The 19994-nt window shown below is 35.9% G+C and overlaps 1 protein-coding gene across 1 annotated transcript in view; it reads right to left on the bottom strand.

Moving 5' to 3' along the window:
* Nucleotides 1-19994, bottom strand: part of Ptp-h (protein tyrosine phosphatase) — a 64699-nt gene that overhangs the window by 7057 nt on the left and 37648 nt on the right. Inside the window, 2 exon segments of the mRNA NM_001043503.1 lie at nucleotides 4417-4457; nucleotides 19688-19767. Coding sequence (NP_001036968.1) covers nucleotides 4417-4457; nucleotides 19688-19767 — 121 coding nt within the window.

The raw sequence follows: 19994 nt of genomic DNA on the forward strand, positions 1-19994 counted from the left end.
AAAGACCTTTTACTGTATATTATTTTGACATTGTGAAAACAATCTGACCATGGAATTATCGTCGTCCAAGGAGTTTCCCGAAGGCTATGGTATACCCAGATTTAAAAGGAGATTTAAATAGTGACCCCTGCGTTTTGCTATTATCATGAGTGTCGGTGACCATCACGTGCAATAACCGTAGAGCAAGCGCAGTGCTTTCGAAGGTAATAAAAAAATAAACAATTGACATAACACATTCAACGTTGCCGCGCCACGAATACGTCAGCAGTGCTGAGGATGAAAAACATTCAATCATGGAGCTTCTCTAGTCACTTATGATATTTCATAATTGTTTCAGTTTTTTATTTATTTTTTATTTAATATATTTTGTACACACAGCTGTTAGAAGAAACACGACAATAAGGATACAGAGTACAAGAGCACTACTTATTTCATGTTGAAATCTCTTCCAGTAGGCCCGCAAAAGGAAAGAAGAATTAGGAACACAAACCCAGTGCATACAGTAAACATTATATTATATAATCAAAACCTAAAAATTGCTTTAATTTTGCGTTTTTTATTGTCTTTATATTATGTTCGACGCTTCGAATACTTAGTTTTGCTGGTCAAGAACCGACTTTATGGACGTGGACAGTCTAGTATACTGATAATAAAAAAACGCGAAAACTGTAAACTGTAAAAATAGTTTTAATTGTACCTCAGACTTACGGAACCCGAATAAAACAATGTATCATTCTAATTAAACATGAACTTCAGACATAAGGTGCCATTTTAATGTCAATTACTTATATAAAAAGACGGATTTGGAAATTCCGCGCCGTCTGTGGTCATTTAGTCATATTAAAATAAAATTACAACCTTTATCTCATTCGAAAAAAATATTTACTTCTTTATTAAACTAATAGGGTGAGAGTTCGGAGTCTCGACGTAGACTCGAGCCTAACATGTTCATATTTTGTTGTCTGTATTAGCTTACCGATTTCAGAAGATACAAAAGCAATTGGGATGATGTTGAACTACACCACCACGCTAATAAATCGTCTGATAATACAATACAACAAGAATAAAAACAAAACCATATTAAAATTTCATACGTATTTAATACGAATCAATTTTATTATATGACAAGTCATCTTCATCAATCAATCAACTGGTGTGATCAGTTACGTGACGTTTTCCGCGACACATGTCAAAAATTCAGTTGTCAAGAATTAATTAAGATGACAAAGTGTGTACACAATTTTTAGCGCTGAATTTTTATTATTTCATGTACCATTTTTATTATTGTTCTAGACCAGAGTTCCCCAAACTTTTTTGTGTCGTAGACCCCTTGCCATGTTTTTCCGTGTTGGGTAGACCCCCTACTTACCTGATATTGATTTCCTGTAAATTTCTAACTGTAGTAAAGTTTAGTGTTAAAAACTTAAAGTAAAAACACATGTTAATTTATACATTTATTAATTGAATTTAAATTAAAACTACTCAAAATAAAATTTTGTATCTGTTATGTAAAATATACGTAACATAAAATAAACATAAAATAAACTATAAATAAAATAACATAAGCAATAAGTCAATATTTTTAGTGAGAAGGATGAACCACATGCTTTAATAATAAATTATCAAAATTTGGCGTGAATTTTGTAAGGGTTAATCTTAAATCTCCTCGGCTAATGATGTCTTGATATTATAAGATAGTATGATGTAAGTAAATAGGTACTATCAGTGTATGTGTTGAGATCCACTATCGTGGACCCCCAAATTTTTTTTCGCTGACGTATGCCGCTTGCTGGTTGTCATAGACCCCTAGGGGTCGATATAGACCACTTTGGGAATCACTGTTCTAGACCAAAAGTTGATATGCGGGCTAGTTTTAGTGCTTGTACGAATTATACGGATTCCTGTTTTGTTTTTATTTGCCTCCTTCTTGAGGTCTCGACTTCCAACGTTTTAGACCCAATTCAATAAAAAATTACTAATGTTCAGTTTAAGAATAACGTCCTCGATTTCCTACCTTTCGTCACTAATGTCGGGATTTATTGTTAAGAGTTGAACAATTTTTATTATTACTTTGGTGGGAAGCTGATCGCACGCATCATCTCACTGGTATTAAGTGATTACGGGAGACCATAGTCATCAACAAGGTATATGCCGCTAGCAACCTTAAGATATCAGTTTTAAGTCTCATAATAGTGCAGAGACTGCCCCACCCTCTGCTTCGCAGCAGAAATAGGCAGGGTGGTGATGGACTACCAATTCAATAAATTTTGTATAGAAAAAACACGGGTAAGGTTTACATATTCCGGTATGTTTCAAATTACGAAGTGCAGCTGAAACTTACTTCGTTATAACATCGGATATTTTACAATTTATAATTCGCGTCTCTTTATACAAACAGTAACAAGTGTAACATCATTCCCCCGTGCAAGCGATATCTTGTAAATCAGGAGTCGGCTGCGATTCCGGTGCGATACCACGTGAAATATGACTATCGTCGCATTACCGCGCTGCGCCCCGCTACCGATCGCACGACCGACACCTTCTTTACAAAACGCAATAAAGAAAAACTTTATGAATATTTCTAAATAAATTACGTCACAAATTGCTTGTTTTTTTTTCTTTGTGAAACTTTAAATATTCTTTAGATTAATCCCATCCTTAATCAATACCAGCCGCCACTGCAGCAGAGATCAATTGTACAGGCCACAATTACACACACACACACAAATTTACAAAATGAATTTTAAATAACTATTAATTCTGCTGCATACGATAAGCTTAAAATCACTAAGGCAATAAACCAAACAAGCAATATTAATAAACATTAAATTGAATACGAAAGCAAGGGAACCACCCGGATCGACAATTTTCCTATAAATCCAGCGCCAACCGTAGCAAACCAGTATTATACATCTCATTCAATCTACTTAGCGACACCGATAACCGGCCATTACCAATGAAAACGCCGACAGATACTCGCATGCTCACAATTAATTGAAACTGCCCACGTAATCTAATAAAAGCTAGTTTTGGTGATCAAGACAAACAAGGGCGCCCATTCGTAATTAGAACTTAATGAACATTCAGAATATTGAGTTTCGGCACCGTGAGAAGTCCAACGATAACCACGATTTGTGTCACTGTAATTAAAAGCGTGGCTGCCGATAAACTTAGACGTGCGGACCGAACCTACTAGTTTTGACTGCTATGACGTATTAATCAACCATTTCAACGTGACCTCTCTCTCGTTTTAAATCCCATACTAATGAGACAACAACAAATGTAACGAGGAAATCGTGCAGGCTCTCTAATTTTTGAACATGTAACACATTCCTATTTCAAATCGAAGCGGTCTTTAATTGAAATCGTATGTTGTGTCGAACGTCACTGATAAGACCGTATACGACTCTGTTGACATCCTGACATAAGAGGACCGAGATGCAAATTAAGATGCAATCAAAATTAAATTGTCATATTGTAGTCAATTATTGATTTCGATGTATTGATTACATAGTTTATCGTCGACAATTATTGTGACGTTGAAATAAAACTATAATAAATATAGTAAATATTGACACTTGTAAAATATTTTGTGTAAATCATAAAAAAAAAAGGTTTACATGGGCAGATGGTATTAGGAGGTTTACCCATAGATAGCACAACATGAATGATGCCATACAACTAGAGATCCATTAACTCAGAACAATACAGTGAATCAGTTTATCCATTGTCCATATAAAAAAAAAACCTTCCGAAATGTTAATCCAGCCCATAAATTATGGTCTGGCAAAAGACGTCTGAATTCTTTGTTTCAGGAAAAAGGAACAAACCAAACAAACATATTTTCGCCTTTACACGATTTATCACCATTTTATGCAAAATGATAGGCTTCCGATTTCGATTTCGAATTGGAAACGATTGAGAAAACTTTGTAGTTACATTTGAGATTGTTGTTCGACACAAATGGTTATAATTATCAGGAACGTCATCCACAATAGAATAACGATTAGTGTCCATAAAGACTCGTCGAAAACGATACTCTTTATGGTGGGTCTCGTAAAGCTATACAATTAGGCAATAGGCAATGGTGCATTAACACTTTACCGCAACATCTTCACCCACGCGAAACGGCTCAAACACAACAACACTACCGAGGGCACGTGAATTTAACCTACATCCACGTAAAAGCAGCTTCAATAGGATGCGGTAAGTTCAAGATATGCGCGTATATTTTATTAATTGTTTAACCACCTATCAACCTCATATCGCAGTCGACAACCTTTCTTTGCTTTTGTGGGTAATAAAGAAAAGAAAACCGCAAAATCAATATGAGTTGGCACACACACGCCGTCGTTAGCGACGACATAAAAGTAATCAAGAGCTCTAACAATTTGTATAAACAAAGATTTAACTCACCGGAGTCTTTTCCCAGGAAATCATCGACGGCATCCATAAATCTAAAACAATAAAACATTACTTTAAACAACACGTAAAGACTAAAAATTAAAACATATATGTAGGTTCTATTTTTATACGATTCTCGAATATATTATGTATTGTAGAAAATGTATTATCAGTAATATCACTAATATCAGTATAACACAATAAACTATCTACATATTATAGACGTTTAAGAAATGTAAAATGATACGTAACAACAGTTATACAGCTATAAAAGATTTAATTGAATTTCACAAAATACAGAATCTACGGCACCCGTCACCGACTGAGATGAAATATTATTATGTATCGAACGCAGTGTGTCGCCATACTTTAATCGATTTTTTTACACCTAAAACCGCATGATCTGTGGGCGTAACAGAATTACAAGGCGTTTCTGCCGACGCGACACGATCGTCCGTCCAAACCATTTCGTGAAATGTTTGTTTACGTCATAACTGAATACCTTCTAATATTTGCTCTTGCGAGGGGACCTCGGCAAACCCTCATACCTATAAGTATTGGAATATTTTCTAAAATAACTTTTAAGGGTGGCCCAATAATTCGGTCTATTCATATTTCCTTGCAAATATTTTGTGTACAAATATTTAGGAAATAAAGTTTCGTTATTCATATGGAAATGTGTTGAAGCAGCACCATAAATGTCGTCGTCATGGAACTTGTTATTATGCAAAACTGCATTCGTTTAGTGGCGCAACGGCTGCTAATTGTGCAGGGTCCCCCTGGAGCGATGGCTGTCACCGTGGCGTTGGCGCCACAACCGCCTTTTTATTCAAACGAAATTTAAATTTCATTGGATCATCAGCGATTATTTATGATAATCTGAAGTGCTTGTAGGCTGTTGTTGTAAATACTATAAAATTCCAGTTGCCTTACCTATAATCTATCAAGCACGTGATAAAAAAAAAATCAAATTCAGACAAATGATTTCCAAATAATTTTTTTTTGAAGTGAAACTTCCTTATCGGCGTTGGAAAAAAATTTACCGTCACGTTTTTCGGTTACGCGTCACATTTTTCCGTTACGCGCCATCTGTTTTGTATTCATGTCTATGATAATAAAATCCTTTTGTTTAAACTTTATCTAATTTAACTTTTTTGTATTCATGTCTATGATAATAAAATCCTTTTGTTTAAACTTTATCTAATTTAACTTTATTTAACCAATTTCTAGAAAGTTGCATGTAGATCATTTTTCGAAAAATAAGGCCATAAATAAGTTTCACTTCTTACGTGTGTACACTAGTACACGCACACATTTTTTTTTTGCATATTTGTTCTATCTACGAGTCCAGATTCATTTTGTGCTGTCTTTTTTTTTTTTTTTTTTTTTATTGCTTAGATGTGTGGACGAGCTCACAGCCCACCTGATGTTAAGTGGTTACTGGAGCCCATAGACATCTACAACGTAAATGCGCCACACACCTTGAGATATAGTTCTAAGGTCTCAGTATAGTCACAACGGCTGCCCCACCCTTCAAACCGAAACGCATTACTGCTTCACGGCAGAAATAGGCGGGGCGGTGGTACCTACCCGTGCGGATTCACAAGAGGTCCTACCACCAGTAATTACGCAAATTATAATTTTGCGGGTTTCATTTTTATTACACGATGTTATTCCTTCACCGTGGAAGTCAATCGTGAACATTTGTTGAGTACGTATTTCATTAGAAAAATTGGTACCCGCCTGCGGGATTCGAACACCGGTGCATCGCTTCAACATGAATGCACCGGACGTCTTATCCGTTAGGCCACGACGACTTTTTTTGTCTACGAATAAAATAATATATTCGCACAGTAGCAATAGTTTAAACAATAAAACATTAAACAGTGTATGCGATGTAAAATGTATACAAAAAAAAAACAGGCAGATAGATGATTACGACAATTACAGCAATAAAAATTCTGATCGTAAAGTCAAAACAAATTTTCAATTAACCATGAAACCGCAATTAAAATAGTGTTAAAGTTCAAATAGAACTAGTACGCTAACAAGCGTTTCTAAGGAATTTTTATTATTCACTCCAATAACGTTAACAAATGAAAACGGTCACGACGTGTGGCGCCAAAGAGTAAACACTTTAATTATGCATAAAGTCACGACTCAAAGAAAACACAGGAAAGATCATCAAGGTTGGTGCTTGCGAGAACTTCACTATTGGGAGTGTAACCGGACTTTTCTGTGTTTAAGTCTGCAGAAAAACTGCTAGACATAAAACAATTATCACCAACAAGGATGCGGTGATTTTTTTTTACGCGCTGAATATTGTTTTTAGCTCTTAATTGATTTATTGCCGGACGTCTCATCAAGCCATTTAAGATTTATGTTATGATATTTCAATACGACTGCCAGATCTTAGAATCCAAAAACAAACATTGCGTAACATCAAAGCATGCCTTCACTTTTATTGCTTTTGATAATAATACAACATGAAAATTTTAAGCATTATAGTATGTGCGAAATTATTTATTATTAACATTATGTACACATGTACATATTTGAATAGAACAAATTATTTTAAAGTTTCGTGATAATATTCGTACAATAAAATAAAACAAAACAATAAATCATTCGAAACATCGACAAATTGTTAAATTAAATACGAGATTATTATGTGAATTCTTTTTCTTTTTTTCTTTTTCTCTGCGGATCTCAACAACTCCAACGGAACTTTCTAGGTTCTCTCCTGAACACGGATGTCATTATTTAAAATCTGTCAAAATTGTGTACTTTATGGCCTCGGCGCGGCACATCGAGGCACCGTGAATTACATGCTTTCTTATTTAATATTAGTTGCGTCTTGCGTTTGTGGTATAATTTATATCTAGCGGCTGTTATCTGCGGCCGGGATCGCTCCCGAGTTATAATCCGGGTATTTTTCATGCAGCTCAGAGATCGGCCGACGAGCTCTGCTGTACGGCGTTACTGGAAAATTTATCTAACTAACAAGAAGTAAGTCCGCAATTATTATTATTATTGCTTACATATTTGAACGGAAGTTGCACATTTCATTTTTCTAACAGTAATTTTACTACAATTTTTTTTTTATTGCTTAGATGGTTGGACGAGCTCATAGCCTACCTGTAGTTAAGTGATCACTGGAGCCCATAGACATCTACAACGTAAATACGCCACCCACCTTGAGGTATAAGTTCTAAGGTCTCAGTATAGTTACAACGGCTGCCCCACCCTTCAAACCGAAACGCATTACTGCTTCACCACAGAAATAGGCAGGGTGGTGGTACCTACCCGTGCGGGCTCACAAGAGGCTCTAACCACCAGTAAATTATTTACATAGACGGTAGATTATGTATACAGTAAAACATTAGATAACAAATAAACTCACAACGTTTCGTGTAATGTTAAGTTTGTTATCTTAATTAAGAGGTAGGAATGGCAATCAAATCGCTGTGGTAATCAACCGAGCGGACTTTCACAAGACCTCACATGTTCGGTGCAAACGCATCCATCATGGTAGGAACGTACACGTCTCACTGTCGGCGCCCAACAAGCACCGAAAGTGCCCGAAACAGAGATAATAGGCGACATTTCGATACAACGCGAGATAAGGACCAAGGATTTTCTCATGTGAGTGAACTCGAACCCGAAACAACGCGTCCCAAAACATAACAATCGGTTAAAGGTCAAATGCAGACAAAATACAAAACATATCCGGTAACATATTTTACATTGTATTATAGAAGGTTTTCAAAGTTTAATTTTTTTGGAGCACAATTTTAGGATTAGTATCGAACAGTAGTATAGTAATAGCAAAGAAGCTTAGGCAAACTACCCCTAGGTTAACTACCTAGGGGTAGTTTGAGTACCATCACGAGTGATCAGCATCGGTCGTGGACATCGACAATAAAGCAGAGTCGAACTACAGATCCCGCCTAATTCTGCGAAGCAATCATGCGTTCAAATTACCGGAGCCTATAGATATCAAAGCTCAGCTTGAGTCGTGAGATCTTAGTCTCAATTGTATAACAGCTATCATATCACATCCTTTAAAATATAACGCATAGCTACTTGACTGGTGAAATTGGCGGGATATCTAGCCGTGGGGCTTCACACAACATACAGAATAGATCGAAATGCTTTGTAGACCGACGATCCGAAGGTTACTGGGAATTTGTACAATATACTAGGTAAAGGTACCTTGAAATGGTTGTTAGTGCGATTCAAAGTTTTCTATCTTCTATGATATATACAAAGACCAATTATTAGTACCATTTTTGTATAATTTTTGTATAACGGAAATACGCTATCAAAATGCTATAAACAAAACTATCTACTATTTATTCTTACCTACCATTTAAAGTTATGAAAATTGACTTTCTAACAATTTCGTAATGAAGCAAACGAAGTTATTAGAGCAATCATTTCATAGAGGTTCGACGACTATATTTATCATAGAAAGCAATGTACATCCGTAGCTATCAATACTTCATCGCTAATTGAGATCCAGCCAAGTCTAGTTCAAGTGAGACATAAAATTTACCGACGTCGAAAATTATTATTTCGATTTCCTTACAAGAATATGCCTTCAAGATAATCGACAGTATCAAATCAAACTATCTACTACACTATGAGCAAATAAAAAGATATTAAAAGACTCATAGCGATAGTCTAATAGCCTATTTATTGCAGTTGTTAACGACATGTTAGTTTCAACTTTCGAACTGATGAGCTGCTTGTGCATCCGTAGCGATAGCGGCAGCGACATGACTAGCTTAGCCGACATTTAGAGACGCCGGTGGCCATTTCTCATGAGGTTGACTACGTGCTTATCTGCCAATGCAAAGGTAGTAAAAAAGATGCGTTTTTATTTTTATTTTTTATTGCCTAGGTGTGTGGACGAGCTCACAGCCCACCTGGTGTTAAGTGGTTACTGGAACCCATAGATATCTACAACGTAAATGCGCCACACACCTTGAGGTATAAGTTCTAAGTTCTCAGTAAAGTTACAACGGCTGCCCCACCCTTCAAACCGAAACGCATTACTGCTTCACGGCAGAAATAGGCGGGGCGGTGGTACCTACCCGTGCGGACTCACAAGAGGTCCTACCACCAGTAATTATGTAACCCTATGACATTCGCAAATACAACCGTATGCATATTTCTAATCTATTATCGTAATCGTAAATTTGTCATCGGATAAAAATAAATTATAATAAAAAAATATAAATTTCAAAAAAGGTTTTGTTTATTTGTTAATGGTATATGTGTGTCTTCTTTTGTCCAATTGGTGTGAAGTGTTATTATATAGCTATTACAATATGTATTATGTTATGGTTGGTACTTTAAATATAGTTTCCGGCATAGTTTCATAAAGTTACTAACAATAAATGTACTTATTATATGTAATAAATAAATGTAGTCGTCATGGCCCAAAGGATAAGACGTCCGGTGCATTCGTATCTAGCGATGCACCGATGTTCGAATCCCGCAGGCGGGTACCAATTTTTCTAATTAAATACTTACTTGACAAATGTTCACGATTGACTTCCACGGTGAAGGAATAACATCGTGTAATAAAAATCAAACCCGCAAAATTATAATTTGCGGAATTACTGGTGGTAGGACCTCTTGTGAGTCCGCACGGTTAGGTACCACCGCCCTGCCTATTTCTTCCGTGAAGCAGTAATGCGTTTCGGTTTGAAGGGTGGGGCAGCCATTGTAACTATACTGAGACCTTAGAACTTATATCTCAAGGTGGGTGGCGCATTTACGTTGGTGATGTCTATGGGCTAACCACTTAACACCAGGTGGGCTGTGAGCTCGTCCACCCATCTAAGCAATAAAAAAAATTCATATAATATGCAATAGTCTCAGTAAAACGTATGCGGGATTCGCTGGTTAAATTAATAAGTAGACACAATGCTATTTCAGGCTTACAAATAAATACATATAAACACATGTTTACGTTTAAGATGACGTCATACACGTCTAATCATCAAGTTTGAATTTTATTTCAACAACCGCACAAATTTAATTTCCATATTTTTATACAAAACCTCAACTGTCTCTCTGATCAATATAATGAAAATATATTTATTAAGAGTACATTGAACTAAAGCAATAACAACACCTTGTAATTTCCGTCCATGATCATTAAGAGTACTATTTGATTACCATTTACTCAGCAGGTATTATTTTATTTAAATTTTAATACAGCTCATTTTATCTGTGTTATAGATGAGTAGACGTTCAATAGCCCATAGACTTCACAAAATTAATGCCGACTGAAGATGCACACGCCACTCATGTCCTTCAAACCGAAAGTGTTTCCCGAGCGCTATGACATGTCTTTCTTCAAACGAGGCTTATGGAGAGTATTAAACGGTAGGCAGCGGCTTGGCTCTGCCCCTGGCATTGCTGAAGTCCATGGGCGACGGTAACCACTCACCATCAGGTGGACCGTATATGATCGCCAGCCTACACGGCAATAAAAAAGAGAGGATTGCTTTGCAACAGAAATTAGTAGATGACAATGGTTGGTTCAAAGTTCAAGGGGGACTCGATCTCACTAGATACCTAATTTTGTTGTTATATTCAATAATTACAAGAATTCAATACATTCATAGTGCATTTTCAGAAACTATTTTTATCACAACATACGACTCTGGAAAACTTGCCTCCACGACTCTTCCCGAGTCTACGAGGTGCCTTTCTTTGAATTAGGTTTTGAAGAGAGTCCTTACTAGCATTTATTAAATCATATTAGCACCAAGTATTTTAATAATTGTAATTAAGTAATTGGTACCCGGTTGCGGGATTCGAACACCGTTACATCGCTCGATACGAATGCACCGGACGTCTTATCTTTTAGGCCACGACGACTTTTAGTTTCTTTCAAATTAGTTTCCTTAATATCTGACCTGAGTAAGAACAACAAAATTTAAAAGATTAGCTACATGTAGTCTTGTATGACAGTTAGTCATAGTTATCAGTGTGCCTACTACTTAGAATAACAACAGTGACATAATATTACATCAGCAAATAATATAAATAATAACAACATAAATTACATCAATAGATACCGAATGTCCACCAATAATCCATTGTCACGACTAGACTCATTCAATCATAACGAATGTAAGAAATTATTCATTGTGATGTTTACGTCGGGAAAGTTTGAGAAAAATAGCTAGATTTGTTCTCAGCAGTTTTGAAATGAGTCTATAGACGTTAATTTTCGTAGAGATTTTAGATACATACTTAGTAGTCTAGTAGATTTGCCGTTCGTCTTAAATTTATAAACACTTTTGAAGTCATGCTAAAGATATGATCGTCTTTCATTAATATAAAGTAAAACTAAGAGAGTTCAAGATAATTTCAGTATAAAATTGCGCTGTGGTCCGATTTTAGTCCCGGTGCTAATTTTCCTAGACTTTTTCTTTTTTTATATATATGCAAGAATAACTTTCACCATGACTGTGGAAATTTGAACATCTCTATACATTTACAATTATGCACTTGTCTTGACTGACTCAGCGACTGATTCATCAACACTGGTCACTGGGGATACAATCTTGAAATTTTGGCAGCTGAGGTATTTTATGTTGTAAGCAGCCACTAAGGAAGGCTGTTTGAAAAAATGTACTTTAAATGGTAAATTAAGGGTTGTTTGAAAAAATGTACTTTAAATGGTAAATTAAGGGTTGGACGGTTGTACGAAATCAATCATAACCTAATCAAAAACAACGAAATCCCATATATCCCATCCCATATTAAAACGAAATGAACGAACACGTATCGGCTTTTATATTATCGTATAAGCTTTTTTCCTAAGGCGGTGACGTGGTGGATTTAGCGGTAGGCAGCGGCTTGGTTCTGCCCCTGGTATTGCTGAAGTCCATGGGCAACGGTAACCACTCACCATCAAGTGGGCCGTATGCTCGTCTGCATACAAGGGCAATAAAAAAAAGTTACTATAGGACTTACTGTAATGCTCTGTCTAAATCATTCATCTGATTATGATGAAACTTCAGAGAGATACTTCAGAGAAGATTTTGTGTTATAGTCCCATCAATGAACGAGGTCACGCTCGAGTAGTTACATTAAATCAACGCCCTTCATTTGATTAGCGATATTCACAGCATAGCAACTATGTATTAACGACAAAAATATTTAATTTATCCAAAGGTTCCATTTTCCATTCCATTCCATTATCAAAATTATGCACAGATAGGATAAAAAGTTTCCAAACCCTGAGCGTTTTTATAAATGCTACATACATAGATCTACAATTCATACATCGATACTGGAAATGATCACGGAAAATTTTAATTGTATGTATTACAAAACTTTCTAATATAATAAAAAAAATCGCACTGATTGCATCGACATGAATGACAAATAGGTACATATTTTAAGCACCATTAACTTAAATCCCATAAAAAAAAAACTAATCAAGTTCTATCCATTAAATATACATACGGTAGCGATTGCAATGAGAATATTAGATTAGCAAACATTTAAAAACAAAAACATTTCTAACGTATCATAAAAGCCGCGGCATATATTCAAATGAGTCGTTCAAATAATAATGTTATAGCCTGTCCCATGGGCCATGTGTCCAGGACGGCCATTACATAAGAACCATAACAATTCTGACTCATGTACTACGATTTCAGCTGCACTTCTTTATGGTGCTTACGCAAACAGAAACTTGAATGCAAAACAACTTTTATTCGTTGTTGTTAAAATAAATTATGCGTTGCGATTACATCGAATTGTGCATTCATTCCATTGGATAGCACGGACAAACAAAGTATCGTCATGTTGTGGATTCCAATAATCGAGTCGGCACATTCTTATAAAACAATTAAAGTAGTTTATAAGAAGCATCGTTTATGATAATTTCACATTGCTCACTGACGCTTATCAAGAATAATCGACAACGATTTTCTAGTTTAGTATCGACAATTTAGTATTTTAGTCTTATACTAACAACGCACAATTATTATGATTACTATTGCTCATTTTAAAACAAAGGAATCAGGGCCACCCTTCGCTGTCAGTTTCAATAAGCCCGCAAAATTTATAAATAGGCATAATTACTGGTGGTAGGGCATATTGTGGGCCCGCACAGGAAGGTAATACCATCCTGCCTATTTCGGCGACAAAGCAAGTACCGGTTTGAGGGGTGAGACATCTTTTACACAGTAAAATTGAGACTACGAACTCATATTTCAAGGGGATAGACAAAAAAAAGCATTTTTTATATAATATGCTTAATTATGAGGAATTTAGATTGAAAGAATATAAATTCTTAATTTACATTTAGTCTTTGAAATATGTACTTGTATTTTATAAAAAACTATAGAGCCTATAAGTTTTAAATCGAAATTAAAAAAAAAAAACTGTTTTAAGCATTCAAAGTGAATCATCAATATCGTGTTTCAAACTAGACTATTGTTACGGTTATGTGTCAGGATTACAGCTTCCTTTGTGGTCTAGTTGTTGCCACCGCCATAACAATAACGTTAAAATCGTTCGTGCTTATAACAGCTCATTAAAATTTAATGTTAGCAAATTCAGTGTTGCGATTTGTCTTGAAACGAAAATAGCTTAGCGACCCATAAAAGATCATTACGCATACAAAACGGACGCAATATTTGAAGTACGACCGCAAGATACGAGTAATCAAAACTGCGGTTTATATTTTGTACAAACATTGTTTAGTGATACCAAATGAAGCCTTAAATAACTAATGCTGTCTGATTTTTGTTTTAAATTCAACATCTCTTTACTGTTTAGTCTTTATTTAACGAAGCATGTTGCTGATAACTCTATTTCTATAATCTGACGAAGCGCGTTGCGGATAATAATATGTACTTTTAGGTTATTAAAATTAGATATATATTGTGTAAATGTTTGGAAATAAATTTATTTGGGTAATTCAAAAAGTAATAAAACTATCTGTTTGTCAACAGTCTAATCTAAATCTAAATAAAAATATTTAGCAAAATGTATTAGTCGAAATTCGGCAAAGAAAAGGCCTAAGAGCCTCATGATTATTTATTCTCCTCAACTTTGTCAGCTAGGATAAAGAAAATTCAAATGCAATCTAGATTAAGTTTATGTATAATACTATGAAAAAGTTAGGGATGTCCATTAACAGAAGACGTTTTACATTGGACGTACGAATGATCAAAATCTCGGGAATAACAAGAGGTAACATCGATAAGTCACTCATTACGTGTCCAGGAAAATTTAAACAATCATCATCATTGGCGCCAATGACACGTCATAAAACTCGTAATCCGTATTTTAAACTAGCTTTAATAATTAGCAGCATGAGTAACATTACAATTAATACTGTTAATTAGTACACTCATAACCTAGAAAGTGTAATTTTAAACGCTGCTATAAACATTTTGTTCCGCGTATTTCAATTATCCCCGATGATGACTCGATCAGTCGTAATATTTCGTTGTAATAACATCAAAACGAATTAACAAAGAATCATCAGTTGAACATTCAACGGGAATAAATAAAAATAAAATAATCAATAAAAATGTACCTTTTTTGCTTAATTCAGTGAACGAGATCACGACCCACCTATTGTAAAGTGTTTACGGGGCGCCCTTAGACATTGCATCGGGAATGCCGCCTCCACCTTGAGATATGAGGTCCAAATCTCAGATACATTATGAAACAGCAGTACTATACATCAAACCAGAACGTTCGACTGTTTCAGGGCTGAAATAAGCAGGATAGTAGCAACGACCGTCGCGTTTTGGGATTACAATACCCTAAACGATTTGTAAACATACCACCACTTAACACCAACAATTCTTTACTCTGCGTTAATTAAAACTGTTATCAAATTACAAAGTTATTTACAATCGAAAAAGAGTACAAGAATAAAAGCAATCATGTACTAAATTTCATAAACTATTAATCGAAATCGATCCGCGTTTCAACATCACAACGCCGACTGAAGTAGGCATAATGATAGAACAACTAGACGTAATAATACCTGTGAGGGGGAGATGTCTCAATTACCAATGCCTGTGTGGTCCGAAAACAAGAAATTATATACGTACACTGTAATATAAGAAAATATAACATTGTCGACATTTATATCGGTCATTATGTTCAATGAAATGTTGTAACAACAAGTAATAATACGTGTTATTATTATCATGATAGGCATTATAGGAATTCGACAACTCTTTTCATCATCGAGATCAGATTATTTTTTATCTTGCAGCTTTCGAATAAGCCAGTACCGGAACCTTATAATACCAATAGAATGATGTCACGTCTCCCATCTTGAAATTTAAAAGAAAAGTCTTATTACTATTTTTTTTATTGCTTTGGTGGATGGACGAGCTCACAGCCCACCTGATGTTAAGTGGTTACTGGAGCCCATAAACATCTACAACGTAAATGCGCCACCCACCTTGAGATATAAGTTCTAAGGTCTCAGTATAGTTACAACGGCTGCCCCACCCTTCAAACCAAAACGCATTACTGCTTGACAGGAGAAATAGGCGGGGTGGTGGTACCTACCCGTGCGGACTCACAAGAGGTCCTACCACCAGTAAGCTACCTGAAAAAACGATTGTTTTACACATAAAACTGGTACGCGTGATTACTTCACAACTATAACAGATGAGAGGGTGGTGGAAGCCTATTCACCCAGATTCATGACACAAATAAAATCAGTAAAAAAAGATTTAATAATAAATATTTAAGTTGAACGTAACTATGTGTATTAAACTAAAATAAAAAACTATATTGACATCTGTAACATATTTTAATAGTTCCATTGTTGGACGTTAACATAACAACATGTAAACTGCACTATCACAACTTATGCATCAGATAAGTCAATTACATTTAAAAGCGTAATTGTTCCCAGGGCTAATCAATCGCCAAAACAAAATTATTAAGAGTTTTTAGTTGGAACTAACAAAAAGAATATATCTTCACACACGGGAGACCAGCTAAGTTACTAAATTTTGACAATGGCCGGCGGTGGCCATATTTATGTGTTTGTTATCACGCTCGGAAGTCTCCTATCTTACTTACTCTGATTTACGCTGGACTCTTACTAGACAAACAGTCAACAACGTGATAACTTACTTTTAACACCTACAGTGCGATAAAACAGCTTCACGGCTCGTAAAGTAACACTCCTTTATTTTTTGAATTTTGAATCATTAAAACTAGTTTTCTTCAAAGACCCGAATTATTGGTAAAGGTGTATATTAGTAATATTCTCTGTATTAAAGTTTACATTGCATATTAACGAACGATATATGTAAACAATGTCTATGATTATATGACATTTAGTTTCGCATGTAAAAGCTTCGCAAATTAAAATAATAAATTGATACAGCGTGAGTGAACCACCCAAAAATAAGAAATGACTTAATACGATGTCAAATTGTCTCGTTATAAGTCTCAATCATGCGCTAATATAATCACAAACAAAAAACAAAGACGAAAAAAGCTTAAAAGCGGATTTAACATGTGTACATGACATAGAATCCGATGTATCAATATTGGACCAAGCGATGACTTTAACCGGTAGTACTTAGATCATTCTTAATTTTCACTCGTATTACAAACTCGAGCCGCGATTAAACAAGCGCATAGTCAACAAAAAATTAACTATCGAAATCCTTTAGAATAACGTGGAAAACTGTCGTTTCGTACAAATCGTACCACCGGCGATGTCCACGATTTATAGACGGGGTGATATGTACACGAGCAGGTTTGTAATGACGACATGATTGTCGACAGTGGACATGTGAAACAAGTAAAAATACTAGCCGTGATAAATGAATGGGGAGACGAGGCACGCGAGCATCATAACGATCTTGCGATTGATCAGCTCGGTCCGGTTTCGAAAAGGTCAGGTCTTTAACGACAATTCTTACCGTGTAGTCCATTTACATACATATGCGGTATTTTAAATCACATTGATTGACATATTAAAAAAAAATATCATAACATAGTTTGATTCAGTTTTTTACAATCTGTGGCGTACAAAAGAAAATTAGTATACTAAAATTGTTTTTTTTTTAATCACAGAACTCAAATTATTAATCACAGACCTATCATTAAGGCATCGTTTGTTTCGATGTAACAGCACGGGTGGCACATTTTGTCTAACCTTAACTGACAAACAGATGCGAGACCCTCTCGTTCGATAACAGGAGCGAACTATCTGAGAAATACCGATGGTTATTTATGTCGACGACGGGGCGCAGCGCCCAACAAAAGACCAGACAAATGAGCGAGATAATCTTTCAGTTGAAGCCAGCTTCAAATCATTTCTGTTCAAACAGTTTGTGGAACGTTGACGTTCTCATTATTTTTAGGGTTCCTTGGCCAGCTGCTTTAAGACCTTAATAATTTCATCAATTCTGACTCTCTGCGGGTATGCCACAACAGTTTAACTCGAATACACTTGATGAAATTTGAAAAGTATGTGTACTAATTATTAATTGGCACCGAAGATAGCAAAAATGGGGTGATTTTCCTAGAAAAATTGAAAAAAAAGCTGGAAGCTACGAAGAAAGACTTACATTGTGATATAACACAAAGACAGAAGCTCTAAATACGTAACTGACTCTATTTATGTAAAGGAAATGTACATATCCAGAAACTAAAATCCAGTGTCTAATTTGTAACGCATCTTTTATTTTGACGGCAGCAGCTTGTCTATGCATAGTCCGCCGATGTCACCACCACCGCCACCACTTAATAACAACTGAGACGTAAGCTCTTTTTCTCATCAGCATCAAAAATTGAGTTTGAAGATACCCACCCGTGTACGAAAATTATAAAAAAAACAATTTCCTAAAAATAGATTCCAAGAACATTAACATATGGTCCACCTGGTTGTGAGTGCTTACCACCACTCATGAGCGTCAGCAATGCCAGAGGCAAAGCTAAGTTGGTTGTCGCTGAATACTCTCCACAAACCGGATTTAAGGAAGGAGATGTCATAGCGCTGAAAAAATATAGTAGTTTGGGAAGTCCATAGTCGGACCGACTCTGAATGGACGCCGGGGTTTTAGGTAACATTACCATAAGGATGAATTCTTACCCAATGATGCAGTAACACAGTGCGATGATCAAAACGAGATGATAGCATTATCTCAAACAATTACTCAGAACACTCCCTATGAAACGCACAAAACAGAGAGAACCGACCGTAGACCCAGGGGTTCCAAACGATCTGGTTTAATAAAAACTAATACCCTTTTTTCGCAAAAGACCTTACGTCCTTCTGAATGATGGCCGTCCTGTCTTTTAAAACAAAAACACATAACTGTTTCGCGGAAGAAATGGACAGGACTTCTTTATCCGTCCGAACTCACAAAATGTGCTGCTACCGCTAAATGCTTCTGAAAATAATAACAGTAAGCTACGCTACGAAAACCTACAGAATGCTCGATTGGCGCACTAGATTAGGATTTTATCGATTTCGCAATACCCTACCATTTCTATTGTAAACTCACTGAAATATTGATCTGCTTAAGAGCTCTGTTTATTTACAGTCGATGAGTACGAATGGTATTAGTATTATTAAACTGTTCATTAGCATAAAATTTACGATCTAATAAAAAGTTTGTTTTAGTCAAAGGGACAGCTGTTGGACGTGAGACGACACGCATCGGAGCAGCGACAAATACCTTTCAAATTCCGAAAGGCATCGTGACGCGTGGGAGGCAGACGCCGCCGTCGACACGAGCGCTGGATGTGACCAAGTTCAATTGAATACAAGAATAGGTACCTAGTGGCACCGGTCGAAGCAGCCGCGGCACTAAGGCGCGCGCCGCGGCCTCCCACGCATCCACCGCGTAGATTTATAACATTACCCATATTCGGCCTACGAATGGCGCCAATTCGACGCTTCAAATTAAAATCCGCCGCGAATGCAAAACGATAACACGCTTGGTTGATAGATAGCTGTTCGGTTTCTGATTTACGCGACACCGTATAAGGGGGTGTAAACTTGTTAAAGCCGTCTCCTTTCAGTAATTATACGGTCGATAAATCAAATAATGTTTAGTGTGTCTGTAGGTTGATACAACAAGCTCAGTCTTGTTAACATTCCAAAATTTAAATGTTTTATTAGCTTGAATTTTTGTTTAGCAACGGTCAATTCAATTGCTTTGATCGCACGATTTTTCTAACAAAATTTGTTCGATGTTATATTATATATTTTACATTAATAAAATAATAAACTTACTCTTTCACTTTGTTTTCGGGTGGCAAAATTCGACCGGGCATTATGATTTTTTTATGTAAAATACCTGCAGCCTTTACATCCTGTAACAATATTTGTAAGCATGAATTAAATAAATAATATTTGCACCAAGGATATAAAAACAATAAGGAATCATGCAATGAAATATGCAATAACTTTCAGTCCAATGATATACTAAATTCGTCAAACTCGAGCAATCAATCCAATTCTCACTCGACTGAGCCTGTAATCATTAGTTTCTTTCAATTCTTCTTACTTTGACAATTTTGTTCGTAACGGTAAGCGGAAA

This window comes from Bombyx mori, chromosome 23 (genome assembly GCF_030269925.1).
Source record: "Bombyx mori chromosome 23, ASM3026992v2".
NCBI lineage: Eukaryota > Metazoa > Arthropoda > Insecta > Lepidoptera > Bombycidae > Bombyx > Bombyx mori.